Source organism: Epinephelus lanceolatus, chromosome 2 (assembly GCF_041903045.1).
Source record: "Epinephelus lanceolatus isolate andai-2023 chromosome 2, ASM4190304v1, whole genome shotgun sequence".
NCBI lineage: Eukaryota > Metazoa > Chordata > Actinopteri > Perciformes > Serranidae > Epinephelus > Epinephelus lanceolatus.
Window position 1 is genome coordinate 13,765,858 of NC_135735.1, and position 27,722 is coordinate 13,793,579.

The 27,722-nt window shown below is 42.1% G+C and overlaps 1 protein-coding gene across 1 annotated transcript in view; it reads right to left on the reverse strand.

Moving 5' to 3' along the window:
- uacab (uveal autoantigen with coiled-coil domains and ankyrin repeats b) overlaps positions 1–27,722 on the reverse strand; it is a 65,662-nt gene that overhangs the window by 1,489 nt on the left and 36,451 nt on the right. Inside the window, exons 2-18 of the mRNA XM_033642475.2 lie at positions 27,174–27,304; positions 20,127–20,215; positions 17,484–17,548; positions 16,093–16,150; positions 14,370–14,440; positions 13,866–13,972; positions 13,369–13,550; positions 11,591–11,628; positions 11,073–11,129; positions 10,821–10,928; positions 8,670–8,702; positions 7,537–7,629; positions 6,940–6,970; positions 6,782–6,831; positions 3,761–6,466; positions 3,309–3,461; positions 1,421–1,486 (exon numbers count right to left, since the gene is read on the reverse strand). Of these exons, the coding sequence (XP_033498366.2) occupies positions 1,421–1,486; positions 3,309–3,461; positions 3,761–6,466; positions 6,782–6,831; positions 6,940–6,970; positions 7,537–7,629; positions 8,670–8,702; positions 10,821–10,928; positions 11,073–11,129; positions 11,591–11,628; positions 13,369–13,550; positions 13,866–13,972; positions 14,370–14,440; positions 16,093–16,150; positions 17,484–17,548; positions 20,127–20,215; positions 27,174–27,304 (4,038 nt within the window). The remainder of the gene's footprint in view (positions 1–1,420; positions 1,487–3,308; positions 3,462–3,760; positions 6,467–6,781; positions 6,832–6,939; positions 6,971–7,536; positions 7,630–8,669; positions 8,703–10,820; positions 10,929–11,072; positions 11,130–11,590; positions 11,629–13,368; positions 13,551–13,865; positions 13,973–14,369; positions 14,441–16,092; positions 16,151–17,483; positions 17,549–20,126; positions 20,216–27,173; positions 27,305–27,722) is intronic.

The following is a 27,722-nucleotide window of genomic DNA, read 5'->3' on the forward strand; positions in this document are numbered from 1 at the left end:
ATGGCGAGCCTTCTGCGTAGCCACGTACCCTACGACGTAGCGACGTCGTTGATTTAACGCAGGACCATAAATCAGGCTTTAGTCATTGCCCAGAGCTCATGACCATAGGTGAGGGTTGGAACATAGATGGACAGAATCTCGAGGCGCAGCCGGAGGGGGGAAGAGGTCCAGTTTGGGGACCTCCGAATTGCATCTCTGCTTTTCGCAGACGATGTGGTTCTGTTGGCTTCATCACACCATGACCTCCAGCAGGTACTGGGGCGGTTCACAGCCAAGTGTAAAGCGGTCAGGAGGAGAGTCAGCACCTCCAAATTTGAGGCCATGCTCTGCCACAAACTGGTGGGTTGCCCCCTCTGGTTTGGGAAGAGAGTTACTGCCTCAAGCGAGAGAGTTCAAGTATTTCGGTGTCTTTTTCATGAGTGAGAGTAGAATAAATAATGTCATTTTCGGAGTAAGGGCAAGAAACAGAATATTTTGTGCAAGTAAACACAGTCACTGCGAGCTCGGTTTTCCATTCCTCACATCACAGATCATTGTGTGCTTCAGCTCCTGACAGCTACTGTGCACTTACATCTACATATTTTTACATGATTTGACCTGAGTGTATGTTTTGTTGCTTTTTGCCTTTTTGAGGTTTCCTGTTTGGATAAATAAATCTGCAGCCTGCTCCCACAGGATTTCCAACCATTACCCATTATGTGTTTCCAATCCACCGGCAATGGCTGCCTCAAATAATCAGGACACCTTCACACAATGTTTCACAGTAGTGTAAACACATAACGTACCTGCAGACAAGGTGCTAAAAGTTGACTGATGTCGATAAAGAGACGTGATTTTATAAACATAAACATTCACTCTCTTTTCTATACATCATTTAATGTTTGCAAAGGTGTGGTTGTGTATTCTTTAATCTGCGATGCCAGTGTGTCATATCACCCTTCACTGACTACAGCTGTGCTGCAGCTGTTGTGAAAGCTCTCAATTTCTCCTAATTTCTTTCTGTTCCATGTGGAAAGCAAAATGCTCCCACTAGCCAATAACATTTGTGAAGGGAAGTTTTAAAAGCAAATTTAATTATAAAAATCAGAAAAGTGTTGCTGGAAACGTCCAAGGCTTGATGCAGTGCATGTTAAATACTCAATGCATGAGTCTGCCTTTAATGAAAAGTGTTTTAATTAAATAATTTATCATCAAGTCACGTTATCTGCTCAATTATTTCTTCATGAACTCTGCTCTCTAATCTAATCACTGAATCTCTGTGAGCTCAACCTCCTTATCCCTGTTGTTCTGAACATGCTCCTGTGAGGTCGTCAGAAAACGGTCTGAATGACAGAAACTATGTTATTTTAATCAAGGCCATTCATGGGAATAAAAATCAGACGACTCTCGCCTTCAGTAGAGATTAGTGAGAGGAACTTACCTGTGCTGCGCTGAGAAGATGGGTTCGGTATATTGAAACCACCTCCCTGTGTTGCCTCTCAGCATCCTGCAGAAGAAGAAGAGAAAGACATGGAGATGACACAGTGGCTAAAACACATGGCCAGAGTTAAAAAAAATTGATGTGGTGCAGTCACTGAATTCTGTCCTCATTATTATAACTCTTTCAGCTAAATTTAAATGTTAGGATAAGAACGGCACCATTTTTTTGAAAAAATAAAGTTGGTTATCCGTTGTTTTTGTCTAGTTTTAAGTCATGATGTCTGCTAGCACGTTCAAATTCTTATTTTCACTCCTACTTCCCGAGTGAAGGAGATAAACACGGTGGGATCACTATTATTAATCAGTCACTTAATGTAGTTTTTGTATTTTTTTTCTATGAAGTACCTGATTAGCCATAAACCAAAATACCACATGATGCCTTTGTTAATCTTGCACTCCTTGATTAACATGGAGATTCATGATTTTGAGGCCAAAATGTTGCTGCATTAACTTTTAAAACAAAAAATATTGCAAATATCACTTTGCAGGATGTATTTAAAGATATAAATTGCATTTTTTCAGCATAAATATTCTAAAAACAAGACCAATGTTATGTATTTTTGACTTGTGTGCTTACATCATCTCAAATGTTTCCAACAATGTTCAAACCCAGAGAAATCTGTCATTTATATTAACAACATAGTCCTTGTCATTTAAACCCTGTCGCCTGTCAGTGGCATCTTATCCCCTTTGCACATACATCAGGGTTGTGGTTGTCCACCAGAAGCTGTTGATATTTTATCCAGTTTTAAGCCACATTTTTAGATCTTTGTCAACTATTTGTTTTAACCGGATGAAGGTCTTTAGTCAATGGATCTGCAGTTAGTAGAGAAACAAGCTGAGCAAACATTAGTGGCAGCTCAGCTCCAGCCCCTGTCGTGCCAAAGACCACTGGAGAAACATTTAGTTTTAACATGAAACAGCTTTATGAAGTGCTTTTACTGGTTTAAATCACCAATTTACTTGTTTTGGTGAGGAGGTGACCTCTGTGGATAATTTAGCTCCCCTTAAAAACCGTCTAGATCTTCAGTTATAAGAGAAAAAAGGTGAGCACACATTGACAAGGGCTGGGATAGCAGGCCCTTTATAATGTGCCGAACAGCGTAGGCTAAACACTGATTTGTAACATGGAACTGCTTTATTCAGTGTTTTTACTGGTTTAAATCACATGGTTCTTTTGTTTTGGAGAGGAGGAGACCTCTGTGGATAATTCAGCTTCCAATTAAAACCTCCTAAACAATGACCACTGAAGGAATTCTAACTGGGAGAAACTCACTGCAATGACAGCATTGCTTCATCTTGTATTATTAAGAGACCCCTAGTGGCAGAAATTTACATACTGTATGTTTAAATGAAGACTGTATTGTTGTTGTTTTTCAATCAGTCTCTCACAAAAAGACAGCTACTGTGCAGTAAATTAAATATAAGTTTAAGTTAAGTTTAAGTTTATTTCCTTTATTAATCCCCCTGAGGGGAAATTCAATGTTTTCACTCTTGCTTGTCAATTACACACAGGTCCGAAAGACACACACATGCACAAACAGGACCTATACATGCACAAAGTGGAGAGATGTCAGAGTGAGGGGGCTGCCCTTGGTGAGGCGCCCCGAGCGGCTGGGGGTTCGGTGCCTTGCTCAAGGGCACCTCGGCAGTGCCCAGGAGGTGAACTGGCACCTCTCCAGCCACCAGTCCACGCTCCATATTTGGTCCGGACGGGGACTCGAACACGTGACCCTCTGGTTCCCAACCCAAGTCCCTATGGACTGAGCTACTGCCACAGAATAAAGCAGAATATGCACATGTACATAATTTTCTGTGTGTCCACTCACAGCCAGCTGTTGCTGTAGGCTCTTGATCTGAGCGTGGAGTGTGTCGATGTGCTGCGTCTGTCTCTTGTTGGGTGCGTTGCTCGTGTATGCTAGCTGGGACAGACCATTCAGTGCCTGCTTCAATCGCTCGACATCTGTCAGCAACTCTGTGATCTGACACACACACACAAAGGCACACAAATATCAGTGTTAAAACATTTTTCATTATTTTATCAACCATGTGACAAAACTGACAGAAGAATTTTATCTAATGAAGAAGAGACAAATCTGATTTTCTTTCTTTCTTTTTTCCTTAAAAGTAAAACCAAACAAAAACTTTTCAGTGACGGACTATCACATTTTAAATCCATGTTGTTACATTAGGCTATTCTCAAACTCACATACTGCCTGTACCAAAAGTTGTTTAAATACCAAACCAATGTCTGACAGCAAAGTTAGCACATGTTTACTACCTTCTTGTCTTTGGCTTCAGTCTGCTGAGATGATGTCTGAATCCTCCTCTGAAGATCACAGATGGTGCTGAGCGACTCATCATATCTCTCCTTCAGCTCCCTGATTTCTCTCTCAATGGCGTGTCCCTTCTCCTGGACGGCCTCCATCTCTGTCCGGGCCCTGCTCTCACCCTCCCTCGCCTGAGTCGCCTCCCGATGGGCCTCTTCGCTCTCCTCCGCTAAGCTCAGCAGCTTGCTGCTCAGGTTGGCAGCCTCCTCCTCCAGCTGCTGTTTCTCCTTCTTCAGCTGGTTCATTTGGTCTTCCTTGTCACGAACATCCTCGAGAGCCTGCGTGGCCTGAAGGAGCTCAGATTGCAGCGCAGATACATCTTCAGCCCTCTGGGCGCCGTTCTCTTCTTCTTCGCGGAGAGCCAATCGAAGCTTAGCAACCTCAGCCTCCAGGGCGTCCTTGGTCTTGGCCTGTTGTTGCAGCAGAGACGTCTGATCCCCGTGGAGCTCCTGAACTTCTTTCTGTAAGGCACAGACCCTCTGGGCCTCCTCCTGCTGAGCCTCTCTTGCCTTTTTGCAGTCAGCCTGGGCTTGTTGCATGGCGTCATGGAGGGCTTTCAGCTCTGTGTCGTATGTTGCTATCCGAGTCAACTCTGATTTCAGACGCTCCTGGAGATTCTGGATCTGAGTGTTGCTGAGGGCGTTCTGGTTTTGAAGATCAGCGTTCTGATGCGTCACCTCTTCGTGCTGCTGCTCTAAGTCAACAAACTTTTGAGTTAAATCCTCAAATTTAGCCTTGTACTCTTCCTCCACATTCTTGTGCTTTTCACTGCTAACGACAGCAGAGTCTAGTCTCTGTTGAACAGATTCAATCTCAACTTTTAGCTTCTCCCTCTCCTGCTTGTTGCTCTCTCCAGCAGACCTTTCCTTGTTATACTTCTCCTCCATTTCCAACAGCTTGGCCGTCAACTCCTTCACCTGGGCGCCGTAAGAGTGTTCTTTTTCCTGAGCCGCAGTCACTGGGATAAACTTGGACTGAATAGCCTCCTGTATGGTATCAAGTTCTCTCTTCTGAGCCTCCAGTTCTTCAGTAAGCTTTACATTTTCCTCCTGAGTTGACACATACCTTGCCGACGCTTCGTTCGCTCTGTTCGCTGCCTCGACCACGGCAGCGTTCAACTTGTCTGCAACTGCTTTGTGGTCTTTTACGCTCATATAATCTATTTTCATCTCCAACAGGACTCTCTCCAACTTTTCTTTCAACTTATCATTTTCTTCTTTCACATTCTTCAATTCTTCCCCACTTTCTTTTCCTTTGGTCTCCAACTTCAACATCTCTGCTTTAACGCTCTCTAAGGTGGAGCTTAACTCCATCCTCACTTGCTCGTGCTGCTGTCTGGGAACGTACTCTCCCTCCAAGCTCTGTTTCAGAGTCTGGCTCTGTGTGGACAGCTGCACACACTCTTTATCTCTGTCTTCACATTTCCTCTCCAAAACTTCAAGTTTCTTCATCAGGTCGGCGTTCTGAGATCTCAGAGCGTCGATTTCACTCAGGCGTCTCTCGCTGGCACTTTGGAGACTGCTGATGTTCTCCTGCAGTGTGGTCCTCTCAGTTTGAAGCTGTTGAACTTGCGCTTCTGCTTTTCCATAGCGTTCACTGGCCTCCACCAGTTTGTCCTCCAGCTCCTCCAAAGCTGTCACCATGTTCCTCCGGGCGTCATCATGCAACTTCACGGGCACAAAGTCCATCTCAATCCTGCTGCTGAGCTCCTCCAGCTGCTCTCGTAGCAAATCTCTCTCCTCCTCACTCTCCTCGACCTCCTGAATTAGAGCCTGGCTTCTGGTGGTCACATCAACCAACTTCCTTTTCAATGAAGCGTTCTGCTCTTCCAGAGCCGCCTGTATCTTCTGTTGCTCCTCAGCAGACATCGCCCCCGGTCCTCCCTGGGATGAAGGACAGTCCAGTTTTCGATGGAGCTCAGCAACCTCCTCCAGCACACGATCATAGTCTTCCCTCAGCTCAGCGATCTGACGCTCCTTCTCATCAACTGCGTTGGTCAGCAGGTTTTTCATGTTGTCAAACTTCTCAGCAGGTACCGTGTTGCTATGTTTAGTCTGGACCTCCTTCAGGTGTGTTTCCATTTCTAGAAGGTGTTCCGCTAGCTCATCTCTTTCTGCAGTCAGAGCTCCCAGCTCTTGGTTCAGCCTGTCTGCCTCTGCTGCCAGCTGGCTCTCGCTGCTCTTGTACTCCTCCAAGGCCTTCTCGCTCTGCTTGAGGCGGTTACGAACGCGTCCAACTTCGGCCGAAGCTCCTTCATACTTGGCCTTGATATCCTGGAGCTGGGCGCGCATTTCTTCCATCCCCTGGCCTCCTAAGTGTTCCTTCACAGCGACTACATGGGCTTGCAGCTGTTTGACCTTACACTCAGAGTCCAGCATCCTCTTCTGGACGTCGCCCAAGGCGTCCTCCAGTTCTTGAACCTGCTGGTCCGCCTGCTTCTGGATGGTGTCTCGGCTCTGAACCAGCTCTTGGCACTCTCGGGTTTTACGGTTCAGGGCAGATTGAAGCCGTGCAGTTTCATCCTCAGCCGCCTGTTGTCTTCTCCTGACAGCCTCAAGTTCATGTCGGAGTGCGTCCAGTTCACCAGAGAGGTCCCAGCCTACAGCGGGTGGACTCTTCTCTGGAGGTCTGGACAGCGAACGCGACATGGCAGGATTCTGGTGCATCGGAAGAGAAAGAGGAAAAACACATTCAGTTATTATTAGTAGTCATTTTTATGAATAGCAAGTCATTTGGTTTGAGAGTACTTGATTGCTTTGTAATACATTCACAAATAGGTTCCACACGTTTCTTTACTCTAACTGGTAATTTTATTGGTATAGACTGATTAGTTCTCAGTTATAATTCTCCAATTATAATATCAATACTTTATTAGAAGTTTAATTTGTATGCAGATTGTTGATAGAGACCGCTAACACTGTAATTCAGACGTCTGCAGGTCATGTGAAACAGTTCTATAAATAAAAACGTACCTTATCAGAGTCCAGGCTGAGCGCTTGTTTGACCAAAATGTTTTCTTTACCTGTAAGACAAACAGCGTTAAACATTCAAACCTCCACATTGTCTGCTGGTGAAGGTTGAAATAATATCAAATGTTTCTTTGTGATTCGAGAAATGGACGGAAGCTTACCTTTGATAACAGACTGCCCAGAGTAGTCCCCCTGTGAACATACAGATACACACATTCATTACAAAGGGTTAAATCATATTCTATTTTTTTTAACACACCATTTATTAGTTACACTTAGCTAAAACTGGTATAACAGTCCTGTTCAATAAATCCTCCGTGAAGGTCATCATGTTCAGTTTTAGAGAGGTTTGATTCAAATGTATGGTGCTTCTGCTAATTAGTCTACATTATTTAGTCTCATTGATATGACAAGGATGGACAGAGTAATAGAAATACCTGTCAGTATAATATAATACAAGAGCACCACACTGTACAGATGAATGAACACCTATCTGAAAGTGTTTCAACAAAAACTGAGCATTATAACCTTCATGACAGGAGGGTTTATTGCAGGACTGTTGTATTAGACTGTATTAGTTTGAGCTGAATGTACCTAATAAACTGGCAACTAATTGTAGGCATTGTGACAAAGAACATCACTTGCAGACTTCAGAGATGAATCCTGAATTCACAGCATGACAAAGTCTAATAAGCTGCAATGTTTTCTTGAGGCTTAAAGGCTTAAAGTAGGGATCAGATGGATATAAAGTCACTGACCAAAGTGCTCCGGAGTTGGACCTTGACAGTCTCCAGCCCTCGTGCTCCTTCCTCTCTGTCTTTGGTGCTGAGTAACACCTTCAGCTGCTCCTTCTGATTCAATGGACAGAAAAACAAAACACAGTTTCAGATGAATAAATGATTGATTGCATGATGGCAAGAACAGTTTATTTATATCAGTTATCAGAAGGTATACAAACCCTTTGGTTGAACTGGTACTATTCAATATTTATACATCTTTGAGAGATAGACAGAGAGAAATATCTTCCACGCACCCTTTAAGGACTTTAACAACTGTTATCTGATTTTTCAACTGTTTAAAATGGACTGTAAGTGACTTGCAAACATGTCAAGTTTATAAAAATACTTTATTTTGAAGTACAGTATATTTCCAGCACAGACCTTTTGTTTTGAAGTGCCGTGTCCTGCTGTAGAGTGAGCAACTAACGGACAGCTACTTGTCAGAGACAGCAAACTAGCTGGACAACATGGCCACACGCATGTATGACGCTGAATAAATTAAACTGTGTGGACCTTAAACTAGTGACTAAGGAGAAATCTGGACCTCGTGGCTGGACCAGTTGGGATTCATGAAACATACGCAAGCACAAATCTAAACACCTTTAAATGCACAAAGACATTCGTGAGATTCAAAGATTTTATGTTTTTTGTTCATTTTTCTTTCCCTACTTTCAGACTCAGACAATGGAACCTTTATTTTTTTTACATTTGTTTCAGGAAATTATTGTTCTTTATTTCTGCAGCACTTGGCCTGGTTTCCTGAATATGTGGACCTTTTCGGATATTATCAAATGCTATTAAGGCACAATCAAATGGCATTTCAGACTGTGCTGCTTTCCTTTTCCCTTCCCTTCACTTCCACATGTACAGTTATGTGTTGACACAGCACCACCAACATCCTTCCAAAAATCCTTATTATTTTTTAAGGTTTGAGAGGTCATACAGTCGCTGAACACCGTCTCTACATTGTGCCCATTAATGCTACAATAATGCCATGTTGAGTATAATGTGCATAGAGTGTAATATTCTTATAAACATATGTAACCAAGACAACAACTGAGAAAACTGTGAGTGACGCGCACAGTGTCCAAGCAATCAATTTTGTTTCATACCTCTTTCTGAGTGTCTTCCACGGTGATCTTTTCCTGCAGATAAATAAAAAAAGATCATATATAAACATATATATATATATGTATAGTACAGGCCAAAAGTTTGGACACACCTTCTCATTCAATGCGTTTTCTTCATTTTCATGACTATTTACATTGTAGATTCTCACTGAAGGCATCAAAACTATGAATGAACACATGTGGAGTTATGTACTTAACAAAAAAAGGTGAAATAACTGAAAACATGTTTTATATTCTAGTTTCTTCAAAATAGCCACCCTTTGCTCTGATTACTGCTTTGCACACTCTTGGCATTCTCTCCATGAGCTTCAAGAGGTAGTCACCTGAAATGGTTTTCCAACAGTCTTGAAGGAGTTCCCAGAGGTGTTTAGCACTTGTTGGCCCCTTTGCCTTCACTCTGCGGTCCAGCTCACCCCAAACCATCTCGATTGGGTTCAGGTCCGGTGACTGTGGAGGCCAGGTCATCTGCCGCAGCACTCCATCACTCTCCTTCTTGGTCAAATAGCCCTTACACAGCCTGGAGGTGTGTTTGGGGTCATTGTCCTGTTGAAAAATAAATGATCGTCCAACTAAACGCAAACCGGATGGGATGGCATGTCGCTGCAGGATGCTGTGGTAGCCATGCTGGTTCAGTGTGCCTTCAATTTTGAATAAATCCCCAACAGTGTCACCAGCAAAACACCCCCACACCATCACACCTCCTCCTCCATGCTTCACAGTGGGAACCAGGCATGTGGAATCCATCCGTTCACCTTTTCTGCATCTCACAAAGACACGGCGGTTGGAACCAAAGATCTCAAATTTGGACTCATCAGACCAAAGCACAGATTTCCACTGGTCTAATGTCCATTCCTTGTGTTTCTTGGCCCAAACAAATCTCTTCTGCTTGTTGCCTCTCCTTAGCAGTGGTTTCCTAGCAGCTATTTGACCATGAAGGCCTGATTCGCGCAGTCTCCTCTTAACAGTTGTTCTAGAGATGGGTCTGCTGCTAGAACTCTGTGTGGCATTCATCTGGTCTCTGATCTGAGCTGCTGTTAACTTGCGATTTCTGAGGCTGGTGACTCGGATGAACTTACCCTCAGAAGCAGAGGTGACTCTTGGTCTTCCTTTCCTGGGTCGGTCCTCATGTGTGCCAGTTTCGTTGTAGCGCTTGATGGTTTTTGCGACTCCACTTGGGGACACATTTAAAGTTTTTGCGATTTACCGGACTGACTGACCTTCATTTCTTAAAGTAATGATGGCCACTGGTTTTTCTTTAGTTAGCTGATTGGTTCTTGCCATAATATGAATTTTAACAGTTGTCCAACAGGGCTGTCGGCTGTGTATTAACCTGACTTCTGCACAACACAACTGATGGTCCCAACCCCATTGATAAAGCAAGAAATTCCACTAATTAACCCTGATAAGGCACACCTGTGAAGTGGAAACCATTTCAGGTGACTACCTCTTGAAGCTCATGGAGAGAATGCCAAGAGTGTGCAAAGCAGTAATCAGAGCAAAGGGTGGCTATTTTGAAGAAACTAGAATATAAAACATGTTTTCAGTTATTTCACCTTTTTTTGTTAAGTACATAACTCCACATGTGTTCATTCATAGTTTTGATGCCTTCAGTGAGAATCTACAATGTAAATAGTCATGAAAATAAAGAAAACGCATTGAATGAGAAGGTGTGTCCAAACTTTTGGCCTGTACTGTATGTACAGACAACTGAGGGATCAATAACTGACAGTGCATCACTGAAATGTATTTGATTGAACTTCTGTGTTCATCTGTGATTAGATAGTGTTCTGGCAGCTTATAATGAAAAATCTATTATGCTCCCTGAATGCAGCATTTCAAAGAAAGCCATTATTTTTTTACATCAGCAATCAGTATTGAAAAAACGCCTGTGGTCAGAATTACACATTTCCTACATCACATTAACATTAATGACTCAGCAAAACCTGGGACTGCGTTATTAAGGCACGACAGCTTGACTCAGCTCAGCTTTTATAATTAGATTTCGTTATATTTATCGCTCAAACCTCTGGTAGGACCATCACATCTACACATGAACAGAAAAAAGCAGGTGAGTAGAGAAAGGCGAGCATGCTTGGAGGGCTTTACTGTACTCTACTGGTTTGCTCTGTTTACCTGTGTGAGCTGTTGCTGTAGCATGTTGACCTTATCTACCAGCGCTCTCTGATCCTGGTGGTACTTCCTGAGATTTTCCTGCAGTTGCTCGTTCTGCCTCTCCAGGTCCTGAAACACACACATAAAGCTTACAAACTGGATGTTAAAAAACAACTAATAATTCATCAGTGAATTACAGAAATTACTGTCTTAATGGCTTAGACTTTGGATAAACTGTGTGGAACAGGGAGGGTGACGTTATACAGCACTTACATGTATGATCTGATCCCTTCTGGTAACCTCAGCTGCCTCTGCTCTCTCCACTGAGTGCTGAAAACAAGACAGGATCTTTTTTAACAACCATGTTTTGAAAATATAACGTTACCACAGGCTGTGAAAGCTTATGGAACAACTCTCTCTTATGATCACTAGATGGCAGTCATGCACATCTGAGCTGCTGTGAGTTTCCTACAGGTTCATAAATATGAAAAGGTCTAATACCAAGTCAAAGAAAATGATCTGAAATATTGAACAAGTGGGAGAAAATGCAGAATTTTGGGTGCTTAAATAATACATGCCTCAGAGTGTTTGAGTGTTCCGGATTTGAATGCCGGACAGGAATGGAGGCAAGCTTGACCTTTGTCGTCTTTTAACAATGCCCCATGAGCACATGAAGGTGCTCTAAAATATGTAAAGTTGTGAGGTGTGGAGAATAACAGCTGCTCCTCAATGTAAAATAGGTGAGGTTTAATGGATGGAGTGGGTGAGTAAAGTGAGTGCTGCAGGATTACCTGTCGCTTCCACTGTTCTATCTTTGCAGCCTCTTTATCTGGAACAAAACGAGAAAACAGCACATTCAGACTTCCTCTCCTATGTTATCAAGACTTGACAAAAACAGGCATGATCAGAGAACAGTGACTAATTTACATGTGCACTAATATTCCGCTATTATTCCTACCTTGATAATATTTCAACTTTGATGAGGGTCATGTACATGGAATATTAAGTTAAATGGTAAAATGGTAAATGAAGCGCCTTTCTAGTCTTCTGACCACTCGAGGCGCTTTTACACTACATGTCACATTCAGCAATTCACACACACATTCACACTGGTGGCCGAGGCTACCATACAAGGTGCCACCTGCTACTCAGTTACCATTCACACACTCACACACTGATGGAACAGCCATCAGGAGCAACTTGGGGTTCAGCATCTTGCCCAAGGATGCTTCAACATGCGGACTGGAGGAGATGGAATTCGAAACACTGATCCTCTGATTGGTGGACGACCCGCTCTAACTCTGAACCTCTAGATATTCTGAATTAGGAATTTTTCCAATTAGGAAACATGGGATATGCCAGTAGTATTCTGGTAACAGGAGCATTCTTTGGACATGTTCCCACATTTATGGTCCGAAGAAAAACACACCTACTTTTAAACATTATGAAAGATTTGGATATCAGCAGGTTTTTGGATATACACAAATATCACAACCCTGACCATTTCAAGAGGGTGGTTGAAGGAATGAAAGAGGGAGGTTGTGTTTGCATGGTGACAAATAATAATTTGTCACCATACTAAAAAAACAAACTTTTGAAAAATCCTATTTTGATGCAAACAGCACAAGTGATTCCAGTAGTTTTACTTTTTGATGTTTTTTAAATTTTGATGTGATGAACAACATGCTGGAGCATATTGATCAGAGTGTGCACAGCTGCATGTAAATGGGAATATTAATGAAATATTCATTTCATTAGCCATTTAAACAGCTTAGCAGGAACATTGTCTGGAATATTTTGTGCATGTAAACGTAGGCAATGTTCCTTGACAACATGTTCAGGGAAAGAAACACACAACAAGAAGGACCAAAAATATATCAGAGAAATATGGAATCAGGAAATAATCGTGAAAGTCTAGACTATGGCTGACGACACTGTGAAATATTAAATTTGAGAAGTGTTGGAAAACACTTACTGACATTAGAAAATAAATTATAAAATTATTTTATGCTGCACTGACAATAATTCTACAGGAAATCTAAAACCTGAGATTAAAATCTAAACATCCTCAGGGTGTCAAATATTTTTGCCCGCATGTATTATGGTTTTAAAGATACAGTGTTTTCCTCGGTGTAGCCAGAATGTGCCACACTTTGCTGTTGCCTATGAGAGTCAGTGACTCACTGCATTGTTACTTATAATACCAATGTTATAAGGCAGCTTAAATACAGCAAGAAAAAGCCTGCACATGTTGTTCTTCATCTAAATAACCTTTCACCTTGAAAAACTGTATGTAGATTGTCTTTTTTTTTTTAAACAGATAGTCCAAGATTCTCAGCTTTAAGTCGACTTTAAAACTGTTTGTTTTTTCAAAGTACATCCTGGACATCACTTGACAATTAACAGCACTACTGCTACCGTCACGTGTCAGACAGATGTTTACATTTCAGAGGCCATCCTTCTCCTTGTTGCTATAAATAAATGACCATGCTGATTATGCTCTTCTTGTATTTGTTCCAAACAAACTGCCACAAGATTCTTTACTGTTCAGTCTGCTTTGCCTTCTCACCTCTGGTGGCTTTGTCCAGGTAACTTTTGACCATCGCAACAAGCTCCGCGTTCTTGCTGAGGCGAGCGTAGTGAAATGCATCATGACCCAAGCCGTCAACTGCCTTTACGTCGGCGCCACTCTTCAGCAACACCTCCACTGCGTCCTTACAGCCGTACTCGCAGCCCAGAATCAACGCTGTCCTGAGGGCATCAACAAAGACAGTTTATGAGTAAGATAGACTGACACAAAACACACAAACTAGCTATGCATATGAGGTTATCAAAATCAATCAAAACGTGCATTCATCATGCATTTTGTTCAACTACTAGTGAGGAGTTTGACGAGTTGATTTGTTCTGTTCTTGTCACTACATCTAGTTGTTGTCTATTACATTTTAAAGTAATGAAATCTATAGAAATGCAAATGGAACGACTTGTTTTAAGTTAACATCCTTCGCCATCCGTCAACAGACTTCCAGTTATTAAACTTGATATTTATATGGCCACTCTTCTTACTTGCTCTGTTTGTCCCGGGTGGTGATGTCAGCCCCTCGCTCCAGCAGCAGCTGACAGATGCGTGGATGACACATCTGGGTCGCCAGCACTAGAGGTGTCCTGCCATCCTGGAGGAAAATCAAAAGATATTCACACATGTACATCTATCCACAACATCCAACAGCTCCAACACAACACAGTCCAATCTAAAGAATCAATTTGTATCTCACCTAAGAGCCAAAAAAAAAAAGAAAAGAAAAGCCAGAGTAATCCAGAACATAGAGAAGTCAGAACTGGACTAAATTAGGATTTATTGGATGATACTCTTTTTTGCTGCTTTAACTGATCTCACACTGAATTATTATCTGTGACTGCAGAGGTAACAGCCTTTATAAAGCAGGCAGATCAATATAATTTTCTATAATTATAGCTGAACACACAGAAAAGAAAGTCCAAGAATAGACCAAGACAGACAACACACTGTGTGACATGAAATGGGGAAAAAAAAAAAAAATCAATTCTCACAAAATCACTGGCATTCACAGAAGCCCCACTGTCACAGAGAAGTTTTACGCTGGAGGAGCAGCCAGCCATGACTGTGGAGAGAAAAAATAACAACTGCAATCACTGAAATACACGTTCATCAGTCAGCTCCACCGCCGGCAGCGCCTCTTAAAATAAAGACAGCATTATTATACTGGACTCTTCTCATCGATTTTTGGACAATATTCTTTTATTGAACTTTAACATTTAAATCAATGGAGCGCTGCTTTCCCTTCATGTTGTGCTAATTTCCTGCTGATTTACAAATTTCTCCCGTCAAAATAAGACTTAAAACAAGGTTCACCTGGATTCACTGCATGTTCCTGAAGCAAAACATAAATAAATCTGTACCCAGAATATAGGCTAACTAAAAATAAATATGCCATGACAGAATGGACACATATCTTTCAGGGTTGACGCTGGTCAATGACAAGATTCAGTGAGGTAACATTTAAAATGTCATTCTACTCAGCCTTTATGCAAATCACCGTACTGCAGGCTGCGTGGATTTTTCAGGTGGTTTAACAAGTTAGTTGTGTTGCTCTGTGGCGCAGGCAGTCTCATGCACACTTTGCATAAAATTTGTTCTCTCTCTCCCCTAAATCCTAAATGCTTTCAAACAACAGATGATGAATGGCTGTTTTTTGTTTGGCCCTGTCTGATGTCATAACATTCAGGAGAGCTTTTCACAGGCTGCAGCTGCAGGTTGCACACATAGCAGCATGACAGCTCTTCAAAAGCGGAGGCTGGCGGTTTGTTTATGAAGCGCTTGATTTGATTGACAGTTTTCTATGGACGGAGGATGCATTTTAAACATCAGCATCGCAGTTACCATTCATGCATTCATTAACTGTAACTGATCTTTTTCAGGGTCGCAGCGGGGCTGGAGCTTATCTCTGACATTCAGCCAGAGGGAGGGTACACATTAGACAGGTCACCAGGTTATCACAGTCACAGTGACAGACAACCTTTCACGCTCACACTCACACCTTCGGGCAATTTAATGTCACCTAACTTTGACATAACCTACCGGTGGCCAAAGTCAGACACTTAGACATGCAAACTCTACACATATTGTGATCGCCATTAATATTTGGTTTATTGTGCAGCCCTGACATATATGATATGGTAGATATATTTTTTCACTTAAATCTTTATAAAAACCAACAGCATAATAAAATAATTAAATAACTGGGGGGAAAAAAGTCCTGACGAAACAAAAACTGCTTGGATGACTCTGCATTTTTAGAGCCTTAAGGATCTGTGTATCTACTGATTATTATTTCAGTCCAGTGTCGTCTTTTTGAGTCTTGTACAGAGTCCATTTTTCCTCATTTTCTCTCTAGTTGTGCTTCTTGTAGTCTCAGTATGTGTCTCAATTTCTCCATTAAATTGTCAGCCATTAGTCTTTTGTTGGTGGTGTTTCTTTACCCCAGTTCCTCGTGAGAGCTTTCTTGCTTACTACTAACAATATGTTGATCAAGATGTGGAAGATATTAACATTTCAGTGAGCATGTGGGTGCTCTGTTAAAGCAATGCAAAATATAGTAAAGAGCTATCAGGGGTTTTTATTTATCTTAAACAGAAGAGAGTCAAGTTGGGTAGAGTCAGGGCTGAATTAGATTACAGTCAAGTCAGTTCTAGAATAGAGACAGCATTATACAACAGTACAGTCAGTAGTAGAGTCAGCAGAGTCGAGTCTTACCAGCATCATGTAGAGCTGTTCTTCCTTGTAGGTCCACATTTCCAACTGGACAGTTGTGCTGTAAAATAACATCAAAATGTTGGAACAACGGCATCAAGTGAAGCAAATTATTAAAAAGTGCTGAAATGCCTCTGCTCTAAGTTATGTCAGTAAAATAATGAAGTACATTAATTTACTTGTTTAATATCACTGATTTCTCACTCTCACCAGCACTAAAAATCAACAGCAAATAATTTGAAGAATATTCAGCAGTTGATGAGAGAAATTCTGTGCTGAGAACACACAGATCTAAAGTACATCGGTAACTGTTTGACCATATGAACTGAGCTTGTATTTTCAGTTATTCAAAGCTAAAAGAATTAAATGAATCTGAATTTGAAAAAAAACATCATGTTGGTGACATTTTACAAAGACGTGAGGGGTTGTTTTACCTCAAACTCCCCGTGGATTTAAGTAATTCCATTAAAAACAGTCTAGAAATCATTTATTTCCACTGGCCTGCAGTGGAACATGAGAGGCAGCAGCAGGCGGGTCATATTAGGCTAAGTGGCGCTGTGCTGATATGCCTGTGACATCTCTACCCAGTCAGTCAGCTGGGCAGAGTGTACCATGGTGATGAGGGCCTGCTATGAAAGCCTTGAGGACTCAATGCTAACAGGGGCCTGATGTTGCTGGGTAAGCTTGCCAGTGAGCTCTGACCCCCCACTATAAAAACCCAACTCTCTCTAGCAACAAGGGCCAAAAATTAGCAGCGTGCTCAAATGACAAAGCGAAGGGGTGGGGGGAGGTGGGGAGTCAGAGCGGCAACGGGAGCTGACGGTGGAGCATGGAGGGGGGATATCCTATATCTTGAGGGTTTGGGCTGACGGAGGGAGATAGTGGAGGCGGTGCGGGTGGTGGGTGTTGGCGTCCAGCTGCTATGTCTGGTGTGATGACGGCACCAAGAATGGACGGCAGGTTTGCAGGAGGGTAGGCTTGTCAACACCGCTGACAACCCCCTGCCAACAGCCGCGACCTCTGTTAGATCACTGCCGTGAGAGCGGTGGGGGCGGAGGGGGGAAGGGCTACAACGCTATGAGAGCACAATATTGCAGAGATAGCCCCCTGATTGTAAACACATAAATCCCCCAGTGGGGCACGGTGACTCAACAGAGCCTACTGTTGACCGATACGGAGTGGGCTCAGCTGCCAGAGCTGTTTGGCAATAATTATTTAAAGGAGCTGAGAGGGAAACTGCTCTGACTGGCTAGTGACTGGGGAGCATGCATACAGTGTGGAGATACACAACACACCAACATATAAGACCTTATCTCATAGTTTGGCATGTCTTCTCACAGGGGTAAATATCAATATGGTACAAACAGTGTAAGAAATACACAACTGCACTTTACCTGCAAGAGTTTCTGCACACACAGAGAATGTCCATTTCTTGAGGCCAGATGAAGAGCGTTTTTACCTGAAAGCCATAAACGCAGCAATCAGAAAAATTCACATTCATAATAGAGGGTTACACTGTATGTAGAGCCAAAAACAAGCGCAATTACCACTAGTACCTGTAGGCAGTGGGCGATTTGTACATTGTAACAGGGTGGGGGGATATCTGACTGGTGTTATTTCATTGGAGTTGATCCTTATATGATTAATAATAAATTCATTGTTGACTGATTGATGTAAAATATTTTATTCTGTGTCCTCAGTTTAGATTTGAGTGGTTATGTTTGCTCAAAAGATGCTTTATGCTTTGTGTAGTGGTACCTCTCAATGCTGCTTTTAATAATTGCCACTGTCTCGGAACATATGATGAGACATAACTCTGCCCATGGGAACAACATGTTAGAGTCCATCCATTCTTGGTTAAAACTCAGCTTTTGCTGACTTATATTGTGTCTTTAGAGTACACAAGAGAAGGAACAAAGCATGCACACATCCAGGCAAAAATACTCTGCATGCGCAAGACCAAGAAAACTTCACTGCAGGTCACGAATGAGGTTTGTACACTGTCGGCTTCAAACAAATGACTTATTTCTATTTTCTTTTGAGGTGACATTTCAATCCTGAAGAAAAGAGAAGTTTTTTATGTGAAGCCTTCAGTGTGCAAACATCCTCTGTGACCTGCAGGCTCTTGGCAACATGTCGTTTGAAATTAGTTTTCTCTGACTGTGTCTTTCGCCTCTATTCTTCTATGTGTATCTCACTGACTCGAGTCAAAATGCACAGACTTGGATAGTCTAAATAGCATCATGTGAGATGATTTAATGCACGCAATTTAGTGTTTGAGTTTTCTGGTTGCTACTGTATTCTGTTACAGTTTAAACTAATGGTATTCTGAGTACAGTTACTGTCTTTAAATATAGATTACTTGAAGGGATTACTTTATTTGTCGTGTTTTATTTGCTCTTACACTACGTCCTAACTGAATGCAACATGAGTGAGCTTCAGTCTGACTTAACGGTTTTCTGTCTGAATGTTTCAACTGGCTGCGAGCGACACATTGCTGCCGTTTTCAGCTGCACTTTTGTCGAATACTATGCATCTATTTTTCCTGTTGCAATATCCACACAACACCTCCTCATTTTAGTACAAAAACCTAAATACGGTGGCAGCAGGTTGGAGGGAGGTCGCCAGGGAGCTGAAAGTTGCAGGTAAATGGCCATCGCTGTTAACAACGTGATGGATTTGGCTATATTATGTGTCATTACCAGTAAATATGACAATATAAAATGTGTGTTTTCTGTGATAGAAAATACAGAACGGCATCAGGGTCTGGACCCTTGAATGGAGAGGGATGGCAGGTTAACAAGAGGGATGGCATCCTTCCTCAAATCGCCCACTGCCTGTAGGTTCATAAGTGCACCGTGGGAAACAAAAAATAACTATACTGTATGTATCACTTCATCATGACAGTGCCTTAAACTAAAATATTATCCTGTGACAAGCACCCAGAACAAGCCAAACTCTGCTGCTCGTTCTGATGATGCTAAAAACTTCAAGGTTTATTGCACATGTGCCATTACACCAAGAGATCAATCAGTTCATCGCTCTGATCTCATCTGGTTTGAAAACCAGGGGCCATGAGTTTTGATACTAATGAGTCAATCAGGAGGCAATTAGTGGGTCCATTTCTTTTTATGGCAGGGCATTTATCTGTCCAATTCTGAATGAAAATGTCCTTGTACAGTCCATGTGCACCCTCACCAGATTCTCAACTGGAAATAAATTTGATTTAGTTTTCTTGGAAGCCCTGCCACACTGTTACATTTCGGATATTGTATTTGAAAGGGTGGAATAAGTAAGTATTTCTTTTAATTTAATAATCTTTATTTTTAAGTCTTTCTATGCTGGCTGAATGCTGATGTTGAATAGCTTCACTTTAAATGACATATTTGGATTTTTTTCTGTCCTTGGTTATGTGGTCATGCTTGAAGAGAACCTGCAATATTTGCACCCTGAAATAAGTTAGATTTAAAATATGGTAATGTGCAACACTTTACAGAAAACACATCGTATAATAACGTTTTCTTTTCAAGCCAAATTAGACCAAAACGTTGCTTCATGGCTTCAACAAGAGTATTTCATTGCCTCCATCTTTGCCTTGCTGCCTAAACCTTTTGTCTACATTGCTTCTGAAGGCAGGGATGAGGTCAGTCCATGTCTCTTGCTCATTATCCAGCCTAATATCACACCCCAATTTATGATGGCAGCAGTGAGCAACACTTTGCCTCTGTTAATCTGCTGTACAGACCACTAATAAGACCAATTTTCTGCCTGACACATTCTCCTCTCCCTCCTAAAAACAGGACATGTGGTCTGGCATGAGAACCAAAACACACCTTGATTTGTAATGTGGAAATGACACCACATCTACAGTACTTTGAAGGTGCACAGTGAGGTTTATTTTTAGGTTTATTTTTGTGGCATTGGATTGCAGTGTGTTATACTGCAAAGTGTTTTTGGTATTACATCCATTCTCGTTGATATAATAGGGGTATGATCACACTGCTCCAGGGCATTACTTGAATCCAACCTGAACTCACCAGTGGCATCAGTTGCAGTGATATCAACATGGTGTCCCAGGATGAGATTGAGACAGTCGAGGTGTCCTCGCGTCGCAGCCAAATGAAACCTGCAAAACAACAAGAGAGATCGAGGGAAAATTAAGAACAGACAGGGCATAAGACGGAGAGTGATGGCAAAGAGCAGGCAGCGCGGAGTAGAGGAGGGCAAGTGAAAAAGTGATAGGGTGTAAAGAGAAGGGGGGTGAGGGTGAAATTTAAGGACAAGAGACGGACTGCAAACGGACGCCTGGCTCCTTGCTATCAGCAAGATCAGCATTCTTGGAGCAAATAACAAGAAACCTCAGGGTCTGTCATGACTCCAAGGCAACCAAGAGCTACACAGACAATGTTGTCTGACTCTATCAGCTTCACTGCTGTATACATAAGCACTATCAAATTGATTAAAAAAAAAGACTTCCAGCAAATGAAAAGGTTGCACAAGGTTGTCATGTTTTACTTTTTGTGTCCTCCATTCTTTTTTGTCAGTGAAAGCACCACCCTATTTAAAGTCACACAATATCATGTTGATATCAAAGGTTAAAGGTCCAGTGTGTAAGATTTAAGGGGGTATATTGGCAGAAATGGTATTCATAATCATGTGTGTACTAGTTTATAATCACCTGGATCTAAGAATCGTAGTGTTTTCATTACCTTACATGACCCACTCCATCTACATATGACGCAGGCCCTCTTCCACAGAGTCTGCCATGTTGTTCTACAGTAGCCCAGAATGGACAAACCAAACACTGGTTCTAGATAGGGTCATCTGCTCTTTGGCATCAGACACCATAGTTCTCCTACATGCACATGGGGGATGTTTCGGATGGTTGCAATCAATTCTTGTCAAAAAAGTCGCTGACAGCCCCCAAAAGAAGCCATCTAGTTGATTAATTGCAGGAGACATATCTTTCTTTTTTTCTCTTGATAACAATTATCAATTCAAATGAAAACGTTCTCAAACACAACCAGTAAAAGGTTAACTCATGTAGGCCCAACCTCCCTGGGATTAGGTGACATAGAGTCCTCGGCTGTTTACACATGAGCAGTGATCTGATTAGATTAAACCCCCAGCAGGCTTGTCTGAGCAGGAGCTACTGGGTCCGCACCATTACCAAGCCGTCATATTTGCTGCCCTGGGTAGGTGGAGTCTGCACACCAGGTTTTGTAGCCGGCAGATACGCTGGATCCTACATCTCCATGAGCACGTGGTCCATACAAACACAAACAAGGCTTACATAAATTCCTATTGTGAACATTACTGCCCGTGTAGGCAATGAACTGTCAGTGTACTAATTTCCAGGCACAGGAATCTGTACCAATATCGGTTCCCAACCCTATAGGAAAGCTACAATGGCTTTTGCCCTGTAGGCCAGTGTTATTTACGTCAGCTGACAATTGCTGTAGCTGCCGCTGGCTGACAGATTACACTCCATTTTAACAGTTTTCTTGGCCCTCACTGTTACACGTTAAGTGGTGTACCAGCGCACTGACAGGAAGCGACTGCTTTCTACTAGGCGTAGTGGGAGTGTGTCCTTCTCGAAACAGCCTGAATTCTGTTTATTTAACATGGCATAGCAATGAAAATGATTGTACAAATCTATGTTCAACAACAACCAGTTATATCCACCTTCAGTTGTTAGAAGGCCATCTCAACTCATAACTATGACTTGTTAACAATAACTATACACAGTGTCCCCCAGCTGCCTATCAGCTGTGGATGCAATGCCACTGCTTTATAACTGCACCATGATAAAACCACAGATGAACGATTAGTCTACAACAATGCAGACTAGTGGTTTTGATAGTCAACTTTTCTGTGAAGCCACTATTACACAATGATTATATTCAAGAGAGATTTGCCTCTGTGTCCACTGTCTTGTTTGCATAATGTGATGATACTTAATAGCCTGTAGCGCATGGTAACAAACGTTATTAGCGAGGCCACCAACCTCAATTTATTTTATTCATAAGTATTTCTGGTTTATTCTTGAACTTGAAACTCAACTTTTAAATCAACAAGGACAAGAAGCCCTTAAAAGGCTCATGTAAAAAAGGACATCTGAATATCTGTTTTCATGACAACTGTTCGAACTCCATCTGCTAATGAGGATCATGTGGTTCGATTTAAAGTCCCAAAACAGTTACGAAATGAATCTTAAATTGCAACTGATTCATCAAACTTTTATTCTTGTGTAATTGCCTTAAAGTCTCCATATTCCCTTGTTCATTGCACACTCAGTTATGCAGTTTCCCACTGCAACTGTTTGCCAACATGTCTTAAATCATCACTTTTGACTGGAAACATTCCTGCTCCCCTTCTCTGATTTAACCCACAGCAGCACTGTCGCCGCCGCCACCAGCCCTGAAGGTCTGCAAAGCATTTGTGTGTAAACCAATCTCAGTCTGTCACCCATCAAGTCACATGAACCTGTTTATACACTAACCCCGAGGTATCTGCCAAGGAGACAGCTAGGCTGTCACCTCAACACTGCTGCGGGTATTAAAAGCCGTGTTGATGGCCAGGAGATGCTGGCTCTCTGGGGAGCAGTGGAGGGTCCTGACCTCTCTGGGGCAAACAGTAGACAGGAAGCAGACCAGAGCTAAGTCAGGGGGATAGAAGCGATGTGATTTGCCAAGTTCATGACCCACAGCATTTTCCAGAAGGTAACTGGAGGAATGCTTCTGAATAGAGTCACAAACATTGAACATAACTGCAAACTTGAATGTGGGTAAAGTATGCCAACACGGCAGTAAGTGGCTCTAACAGCTACCAAGACGTTTTAGACTGAAAATGATGTATTTGCCACAACATCATGACTATTTCCAAGAAATCAAACACAGACAGATTTGATTTGAGGACACTTAAATCAACTATAATAGTCCTCCATAGAAAGTTAATAACAGGATTAGACTAACAAAGAAACCAACCAAATAGCAGCGTGTCAGACACTGACCAAACACAAAGGACTGACTCTGAGGAGCTGTACTCAGCTGGACACTTCAGTAAAATGGTTAGAGGTGAATTGTAGGAGACTAATGGGTCTGGATTTAAGAGTACAGGCACATTGAGCTATGTCATTTCATCTTCACACCTGCTCCTTGGGCGGCTTTCAGGTTGACAGTCTATAAGATATGGCTGCTATTTTTAGCGAGTGGACAGGGAAGAGTAAACCATAGAGTATACGCTGGTAGCTGAGACATAGACAGTGTATGTCAAAATACAACTGTAGCTTCAAATAATTCCTTCCTGATAAGTATTTATCAAATGTGTTAGCTATGTACAACACTATCAACATCTTTTTTATCACTATCTACAACTTGAAATGTATATGTACATATTTTCTCAATCATAGCTGCACATTTAGTCTGCAAGTCTTCTGATGCATTTACATGCCAGTGAGAAGCTTGGAGATCCATGATATCAAAACAGAAAAGTGACCTCCCTGCTTAGTGACCGGACTAACTTTTAAAGCTGCACTTATTCGGTGACTGTGTATTACAAAAGCGGTCACTCACGATGAACCCATACTGACTTATCACTCAATTCTGCGGTACTGCTTTCAAAAATAGCCTTTGATTAACTTACTGTGTGTTGCTACGTCAACACCAAACAGCAGATAAAGATCAGCGACTAATTGGTGAAGAAAGCTTGACCTGTAGGGAGCTAAAGACATGTATTTCACAGGAGTTGGTGGAAAACAAACCACTGCTAATACCAGAGAGAATAATGGACTTACATTTATCTGGTTGCCAGGATTGTAGACATTCTGAATGTTTAATATTGCAGTGATGTTGACAGGTTTTCAATGTAGTGAGTACACCGCAATCCACAGGTGGACGTTTGAATGGTTATCCCAAACGATTTATTTTTGACTAATTGTCTTGTTAAACTTGAGTTTGATGTTGATGCTTCTCCTTCTAGTCTCTCACACAGTTTACTAAATTAGATTTGGGGATATCGGTGATTAACGATTGATTGCCATTAAAAATTAGAAGCAATAAGAAGACAATGGGACGTGTAATTTAAACTGTCAGAAAATGTTGTGTAGATTTGCTGTAAGATGCGGAATGCACCACTAGGTGGAGCCCTTACATATTTATGAGATTGAGTTACATGAGTGCATGGTATCCGCCCAAAAGAGCTGCATAAACTGTAAAACAAACTCATCTCCCTGCACTCCAATCTGGAAAAAAGTGTCAGCGTGCCTCGCTTTGCTTACTGAGGCAGTCGTGAAGATAAACTCTGAAGCATACGGTTGTGAAACTTACACAGAGTTGTTTGGTGGCTGTGCGATATAGCTATCTGAGACTCATGCTAATGCTAAACTAGCATGCTAAACAAAAGCAACAGTTCAGTTAACGGAGGCCAGAAGCTGATTTTCAAACAGCAGGACTATAATTATACGTGCTTCCAACAAAGTTAACACAGACGTGATGAACCGTCATAGTAACACACCCCTGTTCGGAGTCTAAGCTACAGCGGTGTTCGTCACTGGGACATCTGTTTCCAGCAGCTGGGCCAACGTTAGCTACAGCTACATCACGTATCATCATGTAGATCAGGACTGAAGTCCAGTGAGGGGAGATTGGAGTAACCTGTTTTACATGCATTCGATAATGTTATGGTGGCTTTTTTTTCTTTGACAGCAAGGTTTCATCATGGATTTGTCGTTAGCAATGTAGCCTCATCGAGGGAACAAATAGGACGTGTTAAAAATAAGTTAACTGCATCCTTATGGATTTTAATGCGTCCAAGACACAAGACACGCATACCTAGCAACACCCTGTTTTAAAGCTCTTCTGTCCCCTAGTGGCCATAACTCATTAAGTTAGCTCTGATGAAAACATATTAATCCCCATAATCCTTTTCATTAAGTCCATGTTTGCTGATCTTTTGTCTTGTTTTTCTAAACCACAGCATGTGAATACATTAGTTGCAGTTAACTTAAAATTCTGCTCTCAATCCATTATAAGATCAGGCTCAACATCACGCAGATCCAACTGTGAAACTCACAGTTTGCTCGTCTTTTTCTTAAAAAGACACTTGAGCACAAAACTCATTTCCGCTAATCCTGACAAACAACGGGCACACAGCAGTATCTTTACTCAGAGCCAGTTTCATGCTGCAGGGCCTGGCGAGGGACTGTCTCGAGTGGCGTGCTGTCATGTGAACTTCTTTCACTGCTAAGCCCTTGTCAGCGAGCTATCAGCACCACACTACAATGAGCAGGTGTGGTGGGGTGGGTTTACCTCAGTGGGATACAGCTAATGCCTCTGCAGAGATGTAAACTGTTTACCCAGCTGGAAGCCACAATAGGACGGTTAGAACTGAATTAATTAGCTGAACACAGTGAGGCTAATCCAGGACACACCGAATTATATATCAGGGGTAACACTTTGTAATTAGTTTCCCCACAGAGGACCATGATTACAAGGCATCGCCATTTGACATTCCTGTGTTGGCTTATGCAGAGGCCAGAAGGCCGGAGACACGTGTTGTCTGTGTGTGGCCCACTGAACTATAAGCAGACTTGCTGAGTTGCAGTTGTGGTTCACTTTTGTTTTGGGCAGACTTGGCAAAAGCATGACCTCTTTCCATAAATGTTCAATGTGTTGATTTTATGGGTAACTAGTTGAGGTCTGCCCGCCCTGCAGGGGGAACACTAAATAATGAGCATGCCAGTGTTTGTGCGCAACAACTCCTACAGTCACTGGATTTAGTTCTGACAAATTCTAGCACCTTATTATGAGAGCAGGCATTTATCAGGTTGTGCGTATAATTGTATAAAGCGTGTTTATTTACACGCAGGCATGTACATAATCGTTGGTCTGTGCGACGGAGCCACAAGAGAATTTCACACACTGCTGAAAATACTCCGCACCTTTGCTTCTGGGATCTGGTGCTCCATAGTTTTATGATTTAACAAAGCCTTTATCAAAATAAACTTGAAGCACAGGCCAGAGACCAGAGACTTCTTCATTTATCTGGGATTAAAGTGAGGGCGTCAGGCCTCCCAAAATGCTGCTGTTGGAATCTGGTTACATTTAGCAAAGAAACAAGGCTTTTTTAAACAGCCCAATGCATTGTTTCCAAGGTTGTGCCATTATGATCCTTAATAGGACCAAACAAAGCTCTGTATGTGACACCTGAAATATCTGAGGTCTTGTTCGATCGGGATGCAACATCTGAGAATTCCTTGAACATAGTTCAGTTAGGTTGACCTACTTTTCTCCTGCACCTTCCATTTCATCCTGGCTTATAGTCTGCTCTTCTAATTAAACCTTGTGAAGGGCGTAAATACAGCTCTTTGCAAAGCACAAACAACCCAAATCCTGAGGCTCCCACTGAAAAAAGCTACCATCTAAAACACAGTCCTTCAAGATGTCAACCTATCCAGATAATAGCCTGCAGCTGGGCCTAAATGCATTACTCAGTGTTACAGGCAGCACAGTGGATCTGATCTGACTTTGCAGGGAGTCATTTCCTGTGTGAACTACACAAACAGCCTCCAGCCAGCGTGGTCAAGCCTTCAGTGGCCGCAAACATTCTTTGTAGCGACTCCCACACTGACCTCCAGTCAGATGGACACGTAAAGAGAAATTTCTGGATATAAAAATGGACACATGATAATACGCGACTGCAATGCCTCTCATATGCAGGGCAGCTGGGTGAAAGTTTAAGGCTGATATCTGCAGAGGGAACGCCATGGCCACGGGAAATTTTGGAGGGGGCGGGATTGTTTTTTGTTTTTTTTTTTAGGGTCATGGAGGGAGACTTGGAGGCTAGAGGTAAACTATTTCTGAGTAAGACCTAATTGTGAAGGAATTCTCATCTATAAATGCTTTATCTGGGAAACATGTCAGAGTGTGTGGAGGGGAGACCACAACAATGTTTGGAATTTGTGACGCTCAGCATTTTTAGATCTGGAAATATTCCAGAGGCACAGCAGATAGTAACAACCAAGAAAAAAAAATTCATATGTCAACACACTGAACGTGGATGTGTGTGTGTGTGTGTTTACTCACGCTGAGCGTCCTTCCACATCAAGCTTGGTGGGGATGATGCCCTTCTTGCTGAGAACAGCAGCGACCTTGTCCACCTCGCTGCGTTCCACCGCCTTCATCAGCCGATCATCATACTTGTTCCAGTCTGTGTTCTGACAAAGATGAGAATGAGTCAGACATACAGTATGTTATGTATTTCACAAACCAAATCATTAAGTATTTTACCTACTTAGTTTAAAAGTAGAGAGTTATGCCTATAATTTGGTTTCCAGTTCTTTAAGTTGACTAATTAATGCAGCAGTGACATAAGCATGTGAAGCACAAACTCATTTCTGACACAAAAACAACGACAGAAATATTGGTCATGTAATTTGTTCTTTTGTGGTATAATAATAGACTCAAGTAAATGCAGAATGTGCCAAGAATGTGCTGCACTTTCACTAAATCTCCCACCCCCCATGAGTTATGGCTGCAAAGCATGGGAACAGAGTAGTTTTAAGGCTTCTGGGAAGCACAGTCAAGAGTGGTGCTTTATACTGAGATAATAAATGAACAGAGAACACACAAGCA